We start from the raw sequence: 15167 nt of genomic DNA, 5'->3' as shown, positions 1-15167 counted from the left end.
TAGGGTGGCTGCACACAATGTAATACAGTACCAGCAAAGTGAAGGAGATTTGACAGATCTCATGTACACTTTGCTTTTTTCCCTTAGGTGTGAAGAGATCTGATGTGCGGATTTTAAAATCTTTACACGTCAATTGGTTGTGCGATTCTGCACCTTTTGTAGAGTGGTTTTCCCCATAGACTTCAATAGGGTTGTTAACAGTAAATCCGCATAAAAAAAATGCACCGAAACCTGCAATCCAAATGGCATTTTTCAGCAGGGTAATGCTCGCCCACACACAGCAAGGGTTCCTCAGGAATGTCTGTCACGCATCCTTGGCCTGCCCTGTGGCCAGATTTACCCCCAATCAATCATTTATGGGACCACCTGGGGCACCAACTTCAGGAGGCCATGAGTGTGCAGGATCTACAGGCCCAGATGCAACATCTGTGGGTAAATGTGCCGCAGGATACCGTACAGAACCTCTATGCCTCCATGTCCAGCCGTATCTCGTATTGTACCCAGGCTGGAAGTTGCCCAACTGGGTCCTAGAGCTCCACATCAAATACACATTTTTTTGCAGATCAGATGCAGGCCCTTTCATTTTAATGGTGCAGCAAAAAATGCAAAGCACAACTTTTGCCGTCCGCATTCGTATGTCCATTACTTGCTCCCACAAAAAAGATAGAACTGTTTTCTTGTCCGTTTTGCAGACCAGAATAGGCAGTGTTAAAATATGTCCGCAAAATACATACAGTTGTGAGAATGCACCCTTATGATTGAAATTCTGCGCCACTAATCCGTAAGAAATCTGCGACGCGTGAACTTGGCCTGAGTGCTTTCACATTGGCTTTGACTCAACACACTGCATGAAATCCAGCCACGAAAACTGTTGTTTTTCTGAAAAACCAACGACAGCAGCTTTATTACACATGAAGTCTATACAGCTGCGTTATGCTGTATTTGGCATACGCCGTGCTTTTCCCAGGAGGGGGCGCTCCTGTTCTTTTCTTGACCTCTTAAAACATTATTTAATTATTATTATTTTTTCTCTAGATGATTCAGAATTTTCAAGACGAGTCATGCTTTGTGCTGGATACAATGAAAGGTAGGTAGAATGCGAGCTTGGCATTGTTTCTGGCATTTACCCACCTCTCCCGTATTGTAGTGGCCGCTTTTCATCTCTCTGCAGCCGGTTTAATTATAATTTCCAGAACACATGACTATAAAGCCGATTAGCCGGCAGTAGCTATACTGCTCTGACTGTAGTAGGCTGTTTTATATTATGCTGTGGGTACAATTTTCAGAGATTTGTTAAAAAGATGCGTAAAATTTTCTTTTTCACCAGAAAATGTGAGAATCTCCCAAGTTTTCAAGCGTATTTACAACCTTAAATCAGTGATCAGGTCGCACTCCCTTTAATCTATAGCAGTATAAATGCTTGGCCTACAGAGGCCCGATCCTAATGGCTATCCCTCCACTTCTGAAACACAGGCCTTAAAGGGAACCTGTCACTGGGATTTTGTGTATAGAGCTGAGGTCATGGGTTGCTAGAAAAATACCGATTTGATACATATGCAAATTAACCCGAGATGAGTCCTGTCCCTGACTCATCTCGCATACAGGACTCATCTCAGGTTAATTTGCATATATATCAAATCAGTTTTTTTTACACAATAAAAGCACACACAGCTATGGGGACTGGGTATTGCGGATGTGCTAGCGGCCATCTAGCAACCCATGTCCTCAGCTCTATACACAAAATCCCGGTGACGGGTTCCCTTTAACTGAATGGTGGTAACTACAGTACCTGTAGATAGGCCGGCGCCAGGAATAGTCACACTGGATGTGATCCACTCCTGCAAGTGGTGATGTCCCCCGCTAGGTAGCTGTGCTTTTGCTTTTCATTGTGGAGCATGCCACCGGCGGAGGTCGCTTCACGTTTCGACTCTCTCCAATGTTCATCTACCAACAAGCCCCACTATACCACCGCACAGAGCTCCAGTGTCAGAGTTGATTCCAAGCAGTGACGATCCCCTGAACACACCCGGTGTGACTACTCCTGGCGCAGGCCTATCTACAGGTACTATTCTGTAGCCTGAGGTAACCCCATTCAGATAAGGCCTGTGTCTCAAGTGTCGGGATAGCTATTGGGACCGGGACTTGGTAGTGCAAGCATTTATACTGCTATAGTGTCTGCAACAGTAAATGGCTTCCAGGGAGGGCGACCTGGTTATTGATTTGTATTTGTACATTTATAGTGCCCTAGATTGCAGCACCCACCTACCTCTCACCCATTGGAGGTCAAATAACGCCAATGCCGTCTTATGCTTTTTACACCTACAACCTTTGGTCCATGAGTTCTGTGCTGAATTGCAGCGAAGTATATATGTATTGCTGTGCTCAAATGAAGGCTATTTTCACTCTTCCGTTGTTTTGCGGTATTGAGATCCGGCAGAGGATCTCAATACCAGGGGAAAAAAATGTTTTAGTCCTCATGCACTCTGAATGGAAAGAGAACCGTTCAGGATGTCTTCTGTTCAGGTAGCATTCAGTTTTGTGACCGTGCACAAAAGAGCTTCAAGCTGCGGTTTTGTGTCTGGTCATAAAAACGGATCTGCCACTGAAAACAATGTAAGTCAACGGTGACGGATCCATTTTCTTAGGAGCCTAAAAAAAACTTGACTTTCGATGTATTTAGTGATGGATTGTTTTTTTTCCGTTTTGATTTCACACAACCGCATCCTAACGGAACGGATACATCCTGATCCGTCACCATTGATTTACATTGTTTTCAGTGACTGATCCGTTTTTATGACGGGGCAGCTTGCAGTGGTTTTGTGTCCGGTCACAAAACGGAATCCTGACAGAACGGAGGACATCCTGCTCAGATCTCTTTCCATTCAGAATCCGTTTAATTCCAGTATAGAGATCTCAATGCCGGAATTAACAACGCAAGTGTGAAAGTAGCCCAAGGGCCCTTGCAGATGAGCAAGTGTCTCTCTGCGGACTCTCAGCGAGGCACCTGGCCTGAACTCCCAGCACTGGCGGGGTCACATAACATTATATTGATTTATGATGCTTTGTAACCCTTAGGCCCCTTTCACACGGGCGAGTTTTCCACGCGGGTGCGATGTGTGAAGTGAATGCATTGCACCCGCTCTGAATCCGGACCTATTGATTTCTATGGGGCTGTGTACATGAGCAATGTTTTTCACGCATCACTTGTGCGTTGCATGAAAATTGCAGCATGTTCTATAATCTGCGTTTTTCACGCAATAAATAATAGAAGTGAATAAGGCTGCGTGAAATTCGCATAGCATCCGCAAGCAAGTGCAGATGCTATGCGATTTTCATGGATGGTTGCTAAGGAGATGATGTGGAGGTCCATTCACTTTATTATTTTCCATTATATCATGGCTATAACGGAGAATAATAGCATTCTGTATTAAAAAATTCTAAGTAAAAGGTCCCTTGAGGGTTAAAAAAAAAACTAAAAAGTACTCGCCTCATCCACTTGATCGCGCAGCCGTTATCGTCTTCTTTCAGGACCCGCGCTGATGTCATCGCGCTCACCACGTGATGAGTGCAATGACGTCAGAGTAGGTCCTTTTGCAGGTCCTGAAAGACGATAACGGCTGCGCGATCAAGTGGATGAGGCGAGTACTTTTTTTTTTTTTTTTAACCCTCAAGGGACATTTTACTTAGCATTCTTAAAGAATGCTATTATTTTCCATTATAACCATGTTATAATGGAAAATAATAAAATCTACAGAACACCAAACCCAAACTTCAGTGAAAAAGTTTATCACGCGCGTGCAAAACGCATTAAAACGCTTTGCACTTGCGCCCCAAAAAATATAACTGAACGCAATCGCAGACAAAACTGACTGAAATTGCGTGCGCTTTCCGCAACGCATCTGGACAATATCGGTGTCGCCCCTGTGAAAGGCGCCTAAGGGTTAAATGGCATCATAAATCAACATAATCCTATGTGACCCTGGCAGTGCTGGAAGTTCAGGCCGGGTGCAAGGGGCCTAATACATCGATGCAGGTAGTTAAACAACCTTTTTAGGCGACACGTTACCCCTGTGGGTTTTGCCTAATATGTCTGTGGGTGCCCCTGAGAAGGTACGAAGCTGTACGATGGAACGAGCACAAGCATTGTGAGCGAGGATATCCAGTTTAACCACTTGTAGGTGTGTTGGCAGTATTTGCAACTTGATGAGGATCTTTTTGGGGCATTGCATCTTTCACTCACAGGCCAATGGCCTGGTATAGCTTCAGAAGTCAAAATGAGCTCGTGCTGGATGAGGATTTGGTAGTGACTGTAGAGGAGCAGAGTTAGCGGTATCTCCCTTTATGCTGATATCTACATTAGGACCTTTCAGACGGGCAATAGGAAACTCATCAGTGTCCCAGTGAACACAAGTTTTTAAACCGGCCGCACACGGGTGGTGTCATTTTGTGGTCTGTTTTTCTCGCAAACCCATTCACTTAAGTCATCCGGGAAAATCTGAGCAGGAAGGTGCATGCTGCAATTTTCTCAGTGCTCCGATGGTCTGGTCATGCAATCACTCGTGTGCAGATACCTATTCAGTTGAATGGGTGATTGTTAGTCTGGGTGCTGTCTGGTCTGAACTCGGGCAACACCTCGACAGAAATATCGTCTGTCTGAACGGGGCCTAAGTTATGCATCAAAATTCTGCTGCAGCCATCACATGGCAAATACAGAATTATGTTATTTCCAATGAATATATAATTTTGCTTTCATAGTGGAAACTGGAAATGTATATTTAACACTAAGTAGCACAGATGATTCAAAGCCCTGTATCAGTGGGGTACCGGCTCTGACTCTTTATTATGCTCTACAGAAATGAATTGTATAAGGGCTCATTCAGGCGACTGTATGAATGGGTCAGCATCCGTTCCGCAATTCTGCGTAACTGGTGCAGACCCATTCATTTTAATGGGGCCGCAAAAGATCTGGACAGCACACTGTGCTGTCCGCATCCATAGTTCCGTTCTGCGGCCCGGCAAGAAAGATAAAGCATGTTCTATTCCTGTTCGCAGTTGCGGACAAGAATAGGCATTTCTATCATAGGGCCGGCCATGTGCGGTGGGCAAATTGCAGAACACACACAGGCCGGTACCCGTGTTTTACAGATCTGCAATTTGTGGACTGCGAAACACTATGGTTGTCTGATTGAGCCCTAAGGCTGCGTTCACATGGCCATGTGCTGTCCGTAAAGTGCAGTCTATGTCACGGCCAAGTTTCCTGGACTGACCACGGCTCCTGTAAGCTAGATTCACTGCATCATAGTGATTGCTGCGAGTTCCAACTTAACCATCCCTTTTCGCGTACACAGATGATGCTGAGAGTACTGGACGGTAGACATGCGGTTGGGCTGGAACTCACCGCCTCATAGATTGCTATGATGCAGTGAGTTTTTCTGACATTGTTGATGCAGCCATGTGAATGCAACCTCGATATAGTTACTATGGGCACTAACTCTTTTTTTTTTTTTTTTCTCTCTTACAGCTGAAACCAACGATAGCTACCACATCATTTTAAAATAAGGTGCCGCACGAGAGCCACCCTTGTCCGCTAATCAGAGAAGACCCAGAACTGGTCTCTCGGTGCCCTCCAGTAGGCTCGCAGGACTTGAATGCACTAGAGACAAATGAATCTTCAGCGTGTCGCCGCCTTACCTGGCAGACTCTCGCTTCTTCCATATTGACAGGCCGCTCCTGCTTGTGCAGACTCAAATCATATCCAGCAGGCGAAGAGCTTATTGCAGTGATCGAGCACCTAAGTGGATCACGTTTGATCTGCACAAGGACGAGCCCTTCTAGTTCACATTGTAATGTGGACCTGGATTATGTATGAACTGGCCACTCCACTCCATTGGCTGGCATCATCCTTTTTATACTTAAGAAAAAAATAAAACATTTAAGCTGATCTCACAGGCTGCTGGAGACGCAGATACAATATTCTTGAAGCATTTGGTGTATGTTATTGGTTACCCCAAATGTACTGTCTGGTATAGATGGTAATGGGGTTAGTATTTTTTTATGTAGCATGTGTCTTTTTGTATGATGCTTTTTGTAACACCAGCCATCTTCCCCCGCTGTGCCCGTTCTTCTCTAGCCTCAGATTTTTACTTGTCTTTATACATAATTTTTTTTTATGGATTTCAACAGAAGATGACTCTTCTTATGACTGCGGAACAGGTCCAGTTCCTGTAACCGATAACACGATTGCTTTTCAGTGCTCTATGTAGGTGATCTCATTCATTATCAGTGCTACCAGTTGTCCCAAACCACCCCCACCCGTGACGTGATTCTCAAACATCCTGCATGCAGCAGCTTGTAGGGCAGGGACTGATGAGACTTGCACACGATGGCCAATCCAATGCAAAACTACTCGAATCAACGCAACTAATAGTGTATCCTTTTATCCCCCCTCTGATATCTCACTATTGGATCTCTCGTCTTTTGTACTTTATTTTTATTTTTTTTCCTCCCTTTTAAGCCTTTTAATTTCCAAGAGATTTGCTCCTGTTTCTGGAGGCATCTATGGCATTCTGCAAGTCTTGTGGGGCAGTGAATACCTCCAATAATAAAACCGACTGCTGGCTCTTCAAGAATCCCCAGATTCTGCTGTGTTATCAAAGGTGTCAGTTCGTTCTTCTAAACTGAATCAGGACTAAAACCAGGAGAATATGTTGGGTATGAATGAAAGCGATATGATGTGTTCATTTATTTCAAATAATTTTAAAGCCACTTTGTATTTTTATTTTTTTTTTTTTTGCGTGGGTTATTTCCAATAGTTGCTTCTACTGATGACAAGCACGGAAATACGGTGTGAATGGCTTGAAGAGTCCATTAAAGGACCATCTCCTGTCAGCAGATCTGTATCAAAGAAGGAAATAAAACCCTTTATTTCTAACCTTTTAAGTACCGTATAATGTATTTCATAATAAATGGCTAAACGTATTTGGTCTTTAAAGCAATGGTTATTATTTTGTATTTTTTTTTTCTATAAGATTTAGAGACGGAAAATATTTTTAATCAGACCTCCAATTTAGACCCCAGTCCAAAATAACGAAAAAGAACTTGCCTCTCTGCCACTCACAGATCCAGAGCACTCTTCCTGATGTCGCACAGTGTCAGGGCATGGAGACCTTACTATGTCCTGACTCTGTACGCAGTCAAGACCGGGAGCGGTACATTCACCGACCCTGTGCCTACTGCATACTAGTGAGCGATTCCATAATGGAAGCGTTCACTAGTATACGCTTCATAAGACGCACAGCCATTTTGTCCCCACATTTGAGGAGAAAAAAAAAGTGCATCTTATAAAGCAAAAAATACAGTTTTTCATCACTTTGGAGACTACCACTCACCTAGCACTAAAGCAGCAATAGGTGGGGTTCCCATTTTACCAATATGTCATATGGAAATGACCTTTTAAAAATAATGAATGCTGACAGTGTGAAGGTAAGGGCAGACAAAATAATCCAGATCTCATGATGTCTGAGGATTTTGCAGCCATGCTCATGTGTTGTGGATTTTGTCAGGATTTAAATACAGAATTTCAGCATTCTGCCAGCAACGTGTGTGAACAATAGCTACACCTCAGATTTTACACGTTGAAGAAGGAAATGTGGATTAGGTCCACTGAATTTCGGTGGATCGAATCCACATGTGGATCTGCGTGAAATCCAAGTTTCAGCTGGGGATTTCTACCACCAATTAAACTCCACTCGGTACAGTGAACAGAGGTAAGAGGGGCAAGGGTTCCTCTACATATGTGCCAAACTTAGAACAATCAGCACAGAGATGACGTAGGGGAAGCCTCACACTGTCATTTGAGTGGGGGGGGATGGTTCCCTTGATTTGCATTGGCATACTAATTTGGCATCCCTTGCTGGTATTTCAGGGCCACAAGCAAGGCCCTGAAATCAGTAAGGAGTACATGCGCTAACAGAGATGACTGACTCTACAAGGCTTCTACACCGCTGACGTGACTCCAGGTATCACATTTACATACAAGTGCTGGGATTAAACGTATCCTTCCAAATAAAGGGAAATCAATGGAACATAACTGGCATGGCTGCAGTGGGTGTTGAACAGTTCTATCAGTCCTTTTTTTGTGTCCAAAACCTGCTGACAGGGTTCTTATAAATGAATGCATGTGAGAGGCTTGGGGTGCGACCACATAGTGTGGCCGAGTACAAGCCACAGCAGGCGCCACGTTGTTCACACTGTCTTCATTGGCTGTCCAGGCTGACTAAACAATGCGGTCTTAATCATTTGGAGCCCGCTGCACTGTGCGCTCATACCCTTAGAATTCCATTGACATCTAATTGAGGAAATCAATACTAATTTAGGCACATACTGTGGGTTTTACCAGCTGCAGACGTCACCGCCTCTGTTTTGAAAGGTTATATGTGTGGATTTAGGTCTTTTGCATTTGGACCATTTACAGCTTTATTTTGTATGGTTAGATTCCAATAATTTTTCACGGTAGTGTTTCCTTGCACTGAGGAGCGCTCCGACTGGCACAGCGATGCTGCTGGTGCCCGACGTGGCCAATACTCCTTACTCACTGGTAAATGGGGCAGCGAGTGAGGAGCTTGTTACTAAGGAGGGTGCAGCAGAACCGGAGGCTTGTGGAGGAGGATGCATCGGTGCTGGCTTTTACTTGGCAGTCCCTCTTCGTCATTGCCAGTGACATGGTGATCAGACTAAAGGCTGCCATACAAATTGAATAGCGGTTGGCCGACCGCTGGCTCTCACAGATCTCGTTTGGCTAAACTTGTATATCTATTCAATGGGAAAAGGGGAGAAAGCTGATGCCAGACTTGAGTATCAGGTGAAAATATTTGGGGGAGAGTCAGGAGGCTCCCCCCCCTACGCATTAAACAGTGTATTGAAGGCTGAACTTGCCAAGATCGGATGACAGTGTATGGGGGCCTCAAGTGGTGAACAGTACTGGGAGCCTGGGGTTAATGCACAGCAGCCAAGTGATAAAGTACCTTCCGATGTACTGGACTATCCACAATAGTATATCGGACCCTGGAGTTTACATTTTGAGTTGCTTAAATTCTCATTTATGCATGGACGAGAGTCATATTAATGGCGTTCCTGCTCATATATGCCCACATATTATTTATTTGAATTACTGCAAGTTTGGTCCTGTTCCTGGCATAAGGCTCAGTAATTTGCATTCCTTGCCTTACAATGTGCCTGATTTACAGCCTTCTAACCCAGAGCTACGTTCACAGTGCTAGAGGCTTCAGAGCAGAACTCTCACTGTTCCTTACTGACTTGTAGTCCAGTCCTTACAACAGGTACCGTACAAGAATTTAAAGAAGTGAACATTTTTACAAGTTTATCTTAAACTGTTCTAAATAGCCCCAAAATCATTTTTGTAATATACTTTGCTGTTTTCCATCTTATAAAGGACCCCAAGTTCTGGATTGTACCTCTTCTTAAAGTCGTCATTCCCTTACAGTGCTGGCTTGTCAGCCGTTATTATTTATTAAATCCACACATTTTTGTGGCGTTTATTTTTTATATCCACAAAGAAAAAAAAAACACTTGCAGTTCATGGGGCTACATTTACTATCTGAATTCTCACATAAGAGCTCATTTTAGACTTATAAAAAACTAAGACCTGTTTCACACTTGCGCTGTGGCATTCCGGCAGAGAATCTCAAAACGGTTCTGTTTTGTCCTCATTCATTGTCAATGGAGACGAAACTGATCAGGATGCGTTCCGTTCGTTTTTTTGACCAGACACAAAACCGATTCAAGCTGCAAATTGAACAAACCGAATCTGGCGTAAAAATCAATGCAAGTCAGTGGTGCCGGATCGTTTAAAAAATAAATAAAATTTAAGCTATTTGAATTGGGCTACTTTCACACAGTCATCCGGCAAGAAGTTCCGTCACCAGATCCGGCAAAACGTATGGCATTTTGTAGGACTGATCAGTCTTAAAAATGCCTAATCAGTCAGAAAAATGCATTGAAATGCTGGATCGGTCTTTCGTCCGGAAAAAACGGATCTGGCATTTTTTTTATCCTTTTTTTCGGTCTGTGCAGACCAGAAGGACTGATCCGGTATTCCGATATTTTGAATACCTGATCCGGCACTAATACATTCCTATGAAAAAAAAAAATGCTGAATCTGGCATTCAGGCAAGTCTTCAGTTTTTTTTCCACCGGAGATAAAACCGTAACATGCTGCGGTTTTATCTTTTGCCTGATCAGTCAAAATTACTGAACGGAAGACATCCTGAACGGATTTCTCTCCATTCAGAATGCATGGGGATAAAACTGATCAGTTCTTTTCCGGCATTGAGCCCTTTTGATGGAACTCCGTGCCAGAAAAGAAAAACGCTAGTGTGAAAGTACTCTTAGGGCTATGCACACTAACATGTGCCGGCCGGGCCCTTGAATGCGATCCGCATCCAACTCTGCACTGCAAAAAATAAGTGCATGCATTACTTTTTTGCGGTGCGGGGACACGGACAGAAAACTCACGGAAGCACTCCGTAGTATGTATTAAATGGCACGGATCGGTTTAATTCCAGTTTTAAAATCCTCTGCCGGATCTCGAATTAATTGCAACAGGCCTAAGCTAAAAGGAATTCTCCACTGTGCTTTGGTCTCCAAGGGGCCGCGGCAAAGGGCTGTGGGTTAAGATGTGCCTTTTTTTTTTTCCCCCAAAAGAAAAAAAAAAAAAAAAAAAAACAGTGGCCAGGTGTTACATGTTGGCCATTAGGAAATTTATAAATAGCTGTACAAACACTGTGGCAGACCTAGTTCTGTGCAGGAATTGTTGTGCTTTTATTTCAGGTTCCACTCTTCGGAGGTTTGGATGCTGTCTGGTCTGTAGACAACTCTCCATAATGCAGCAGGAAATTGCATTTTTGTAATCTGAGATTTGTAAATTAACTGTTAAACAAACTCAGGCTGGGAATGTTGCAATGCCACTGCCACAGAGGCCCCCTAGAAATGGAAGATGGGTTACTGCAGGTTCTGGTAGACAGAGTTGTTGATAGAAGACATGTCCCATTTTCATTTGCAGCACTTTCAGAGCGCAAGAGCAACATGGAGGATTGCTCAGGCACAGTGGGTGAGGAACAATCATCGTCCATGCCTAAAGTATGCAAGACTGCAGCCAAAGACAAAAAGGAGGAGGTGAGGACTGATAGTAATCAGCTGTTGGTGGGCGAATCTATCATAAGAGGTGTGAAGTTTGAGGAAAATGGTGTTGAGATGTCTCCCTGGTGCTACCGCTAGCAGGGACAGACCTCGTATCCTTAATATTGTTAGGCAAGCAAAGCAGGAAAGGGAGGTGGATGTTATTGTCCATCTTGGGACAAATGATCTGGCTTGCAATGAGGTTTTCAAGGGTGAAGGAAGCTTTTCACACACTTGGAAATGATATATGGGAGGTTGCATCAACTGTTTCATTCTCTGCAGTTTTGGCTGTGCATAACAGGAAGATGCGCATTAAGGAATTCAATGTATGGCTTGGTGAATGGTGTCTGAACCAAGGGTTTGGCTTTGTGTCTCGTGTTAGCTCTCGTTGGAATGGAAAAGAACTGTACAAGAAAGATGGTTTGCATCTTTCTCTCAAGGGAACGAATGTCCTCAGTGAACAGTTCAAAGTATTTGCTAAGGAGCATTTAAACTAGGAAAGGGGGGCAAAATAGTTATAATCCAGCAGTCCGACTGCCCCCCTGAACAATGCCAGAAGATGCCAGTAGCACATAGGTTAAGAAATGACAAGCTCAGAGTCTTGTCTACAAATTCTTGCAGTTAAAGGAATAAATCAATGAACTTGAGTCTATAATGGCATCTGAGAATATAGATTTAGTGGCAGTTAAAGACATGGTTCAATTGGAGTAATGACTGGGATACAACAATACAATTCAGTAATCCGCAGCACTCGCCGGTAAATGATGAAAATAGTGGTGATTTATTCACTCAAGCAGCCAGTATACAGCGACGTTTCGACCTCAGTTGGTCTTTATCAAGCTTGATAAAGACCAACTGAGGTCGAAACGTCGCTGTATACTGGCTGCTTGAGTGAATAAATCACAATTGTCATCATTTACCGGCGAGTGCTGCGGATTATTGAATTGTCTGGATGAGTTGGGACCCCCCAGCCAGGATCCCTATCTGCGTGCACCATTTGGCTTGTAAGCCATTTCCTGGTCAGTACCCAAATGAGTGGGATGAGTAGTGCTGCCAACCCCTGAATTTTCTACATTGTGGGATACAACAATACCAGGGTTCTCTCTATATAGAAAAGACAAAGAAGGCAATAAAGTGGGAGGGGTGGCCCTGTATGTGAAAGATAGCATAAAATCTAATCTAATATAAGTTAGTGAGACCAATTTAGAGTCAGTTTGGGTTACCTTGCAGCTTGATCATAAGGTAACTCGTGTAGGTGTGATATATAGACCACCTAGTCAAGTCAAATAATTAGATTATCTACTAGTTGAGGAAATAGCTAAAATGACATTGAAAGGGGAAGTTATCATTATGGGAGACTTTAATCTTCCTGATGTAAACTGGAAAACCAAAATAGCTAGTTCTTTCAGAAGTACAGAGATTCTAAATTCCCTACTGGGATTATCTCTACAGCAAGTAGTGGAGGAGCCAACCTGGAAGTAGGCCATTTTAGATTTAGTATTCACAAATGGGAATTTGGTATCTGATCTTACTGTAGGGGAAAGCTTGGGATCTAGTGATCACTAGTGAGTGTGGTTTACTATAAGTACAGTGACTGAGTCACACCAAAGAAAAGTTTTCGATTTTAGAAAAACAGACTTTTCTCAAATTAGATTAGTGGTATACGAGTCCCTATCAGATTGGAACAGTTTCAATTGAGTCCAGGAGAAATGGGACTACTTAACCACCTCCGGACCGCCTAACGCAGATGTGCGGTTCGGAGGTGGCAGCGCTGCGCACAGTCACGCATATACGCGTCATCTCGCGAGACGCGAGATGACGCGAATATGCGCGCGCGCATGCGCAGTTCACGCTGGCATTTCGCACAGCAGTATTTCGTCAGCAACCTGCCAGCCAATGATCGTGGCTGGCAGGTTGCTGATTTTTAAAAAAGCCAAAGTGCCAGATATCAGATCATATTAGTAAATATGATCTGATATATGGCTGCCAGCTCCTCTGCTGGTTCTTTTCGTCGGTTGGATCCAGCAGAGGAGCAGGCTTCACAGTGAGTACACCAAACACTACACTTTAGCCCCTGATCACCCCCCTGAACCCCAATTAACCCTTTGATCACCCCTGTCAATCACAAGTGAAAAGAAAAAAGTGATCAGTGCAAACTGTCACTTTTTTTTTTTCACTGTTATTGACCGTTAGGTTTTAGGTATAGTTTAGGTCCCTTGGTTAGGTAGTTAGCGATCAGTTAGCGCCCAGCCCACCGCACCGCACTCCGTTATTCGCTGATTAGCGTATCGCTAATCAGCATTTGTACTTTTATAGTATCTGGAAGTGATCAAAACTGATCACAGTCAGATCTATAATAGTACTAGTGTCACTTTAGTTCACCCTCCACCCAAAACGCAGTGTTTGCCCGATCAGGCCTGATCGGTCGCCCACACGTGCGTTCGCCCACACCCGCCCCACCGCAGTGACAAAAAAACTGATCACTGCACATTCACTTTACACGCACTGCGGCGATAAAAAAATCTGTTTTGATATTTTTTATCAACCGCAGCGGCCTCCGGTACTTCGCTAGCCTCCCCTTTGTAAGACAGGCTTGCTTTTTTTTTTCTTGGGTAGTCTCAGGGAATACCCCTAAATTTAGTTGCCCACATGTCTAACAGGGGGTATTCCTCTGAAGAGGCCTACAGGCTTCTGACCCAGTCGGATGAGGAGTGGGAACCCTCATCTGATGAATCCAGCGGGTCAGAATACGAACCTGTAGAAAGCAGTGGCTCTCTGACCCAAAGTTCGGACGAGGAGGTTGAGGTCCCTGATACCACCAGGCGTACCCGGCCCCGTGTCGCTAGACCGCAGGTTGCGCAGGATCCGCTTCAAGAGCAGCAGAGTGGGGCTGGTGCTGTCGGATTACTGTGGTGAGGCATACACCAGCAGCCCAGCCCTCCCTGGACCTAGTACCAGCACTGCCGTACAACCTGGTGAAGTAGCGAGCACCAGAAGGGCAGTTGAAGCTGGTACGGTGGCACGTGCAGTAGTGACCCCGTCGCAGCCACCGCAAAGACGTGCCCGTAGAGCCCCTAGAATCCCAGAGGTGCTGGCAAACCCTGATTGGCAGTCCCCAACTTCAGCCGCACCTGTAGTTTTCCCTTTCACTGCCCAGTCTGGAGTTCGGGTTGAGACGGCTCAGGTCGGTTCGGCCCTGGGATTGTTTGAGCTGTTCTTGACTGCGGAGCTTTTAGACATAGTTGTGGCCGAAACAAACAGGTATGCCACACAATTTATCACCGCTAACCCGGGAAGCTTTTATGCCCAGCCTTTCCGGTGGAAACCAGTCCAAGTTTCCGAACTTAAAACTTTTCTGGGCCTCCTCCTCAACATGGGCCTGACAAAAAAGCATGAATTGCGGTCATATTGGTCCACGAACCCGATTCATCACATGCCCATGTTCTCTGCTGCCATGTCCAGGGCACGTTTTGAGGCCATCCTGCGGTTCCTGCACTTTAGTGACAACACCGCCTCCCGTCCCAGGGGCCACCCTGCTTTTGACCGGCTCCACAAAATTCGGCCCCTCATAGACCATTTCAACCAGAAATTTGCAGATATTTATACCCCAGAGCAAAACATCTGCATAGACGAGTCCCTGATACATTTTACCGGGCGCCTTGGCTTCAAACAATACATCCCAAGCAAGCGCGCCCGGTATGGGGTCAAATTGTATAAGCTCTGTGAAAGGGCCACAGGCTATACCCACAAATTTCGTGTCTATGAGGGAAAAGATCAGACCCTGGAGCCGGTCGGTTGCCCTGACTACCTGGGGAGCAGTGGGAAGACAGTTTGGGACTTGGTGTCACCCTTATTCGGCAAGGGGTACCATCTTTATGTGGACAATTTTTACACAAGTGTGGCCCTCTTTAGGCATTTGTTTCTAGAACGGATTGGCGCCTGTGGTACCGCGCGAACTAGTCGCGCGGGCT

The 15167-nt window shown here is 44.7% G+C and overlaps 1 protein-coding gene across 4 annotated transcripts in view; it reads left to right on the top strand.

Moving 5' to 3' along the window:
* Positions 1 to 5971, top strand: part of TFCP2 (transcription factor CP2) — a 70717-nt gene extending 64746 nt beyond the window's left edge. For all 4 annotated transcript variants that reach the window (XM_044284680.1, XM_044284679.1, XM_044284678.1 and 1 more), the window contains 2 exons: positions 1036 to 1087; positions 5522 to 5971. In XM_044284680.1, the coding sequence (XP_044140615.1) occupies positions 1036 to 1087; positions 5522 to 5559 (90 nt within the window). In that variant the 3' untranslated portion in view covers positions 5560 to 5971. The remainder of the gene's footprint in view (positions 1 to 1035; positions 1088 to 5521) is intronic.
* Positions 5972 to 15167: the final 9196 nt, after the last annotated feature.

Source organism: Bufo gargarizans, chromosome 3 (assembly GCF_014858855.1).
Source record: "Bufo gargarizans isolate SCDJY-AF-19 chromosome 3, ASM1485885v1, whole genome shotgun sequence".
Taxonomy (NCBI): domain Eukaryota; kingdom Metazoa; phylum Chordata; class Amphibia; order Anura; family Bufonidae; genus Bufo; species Bufo gargarizans.
This window is presented reverse-complemented; position numbering and strand designations above follow the sequence as displayed.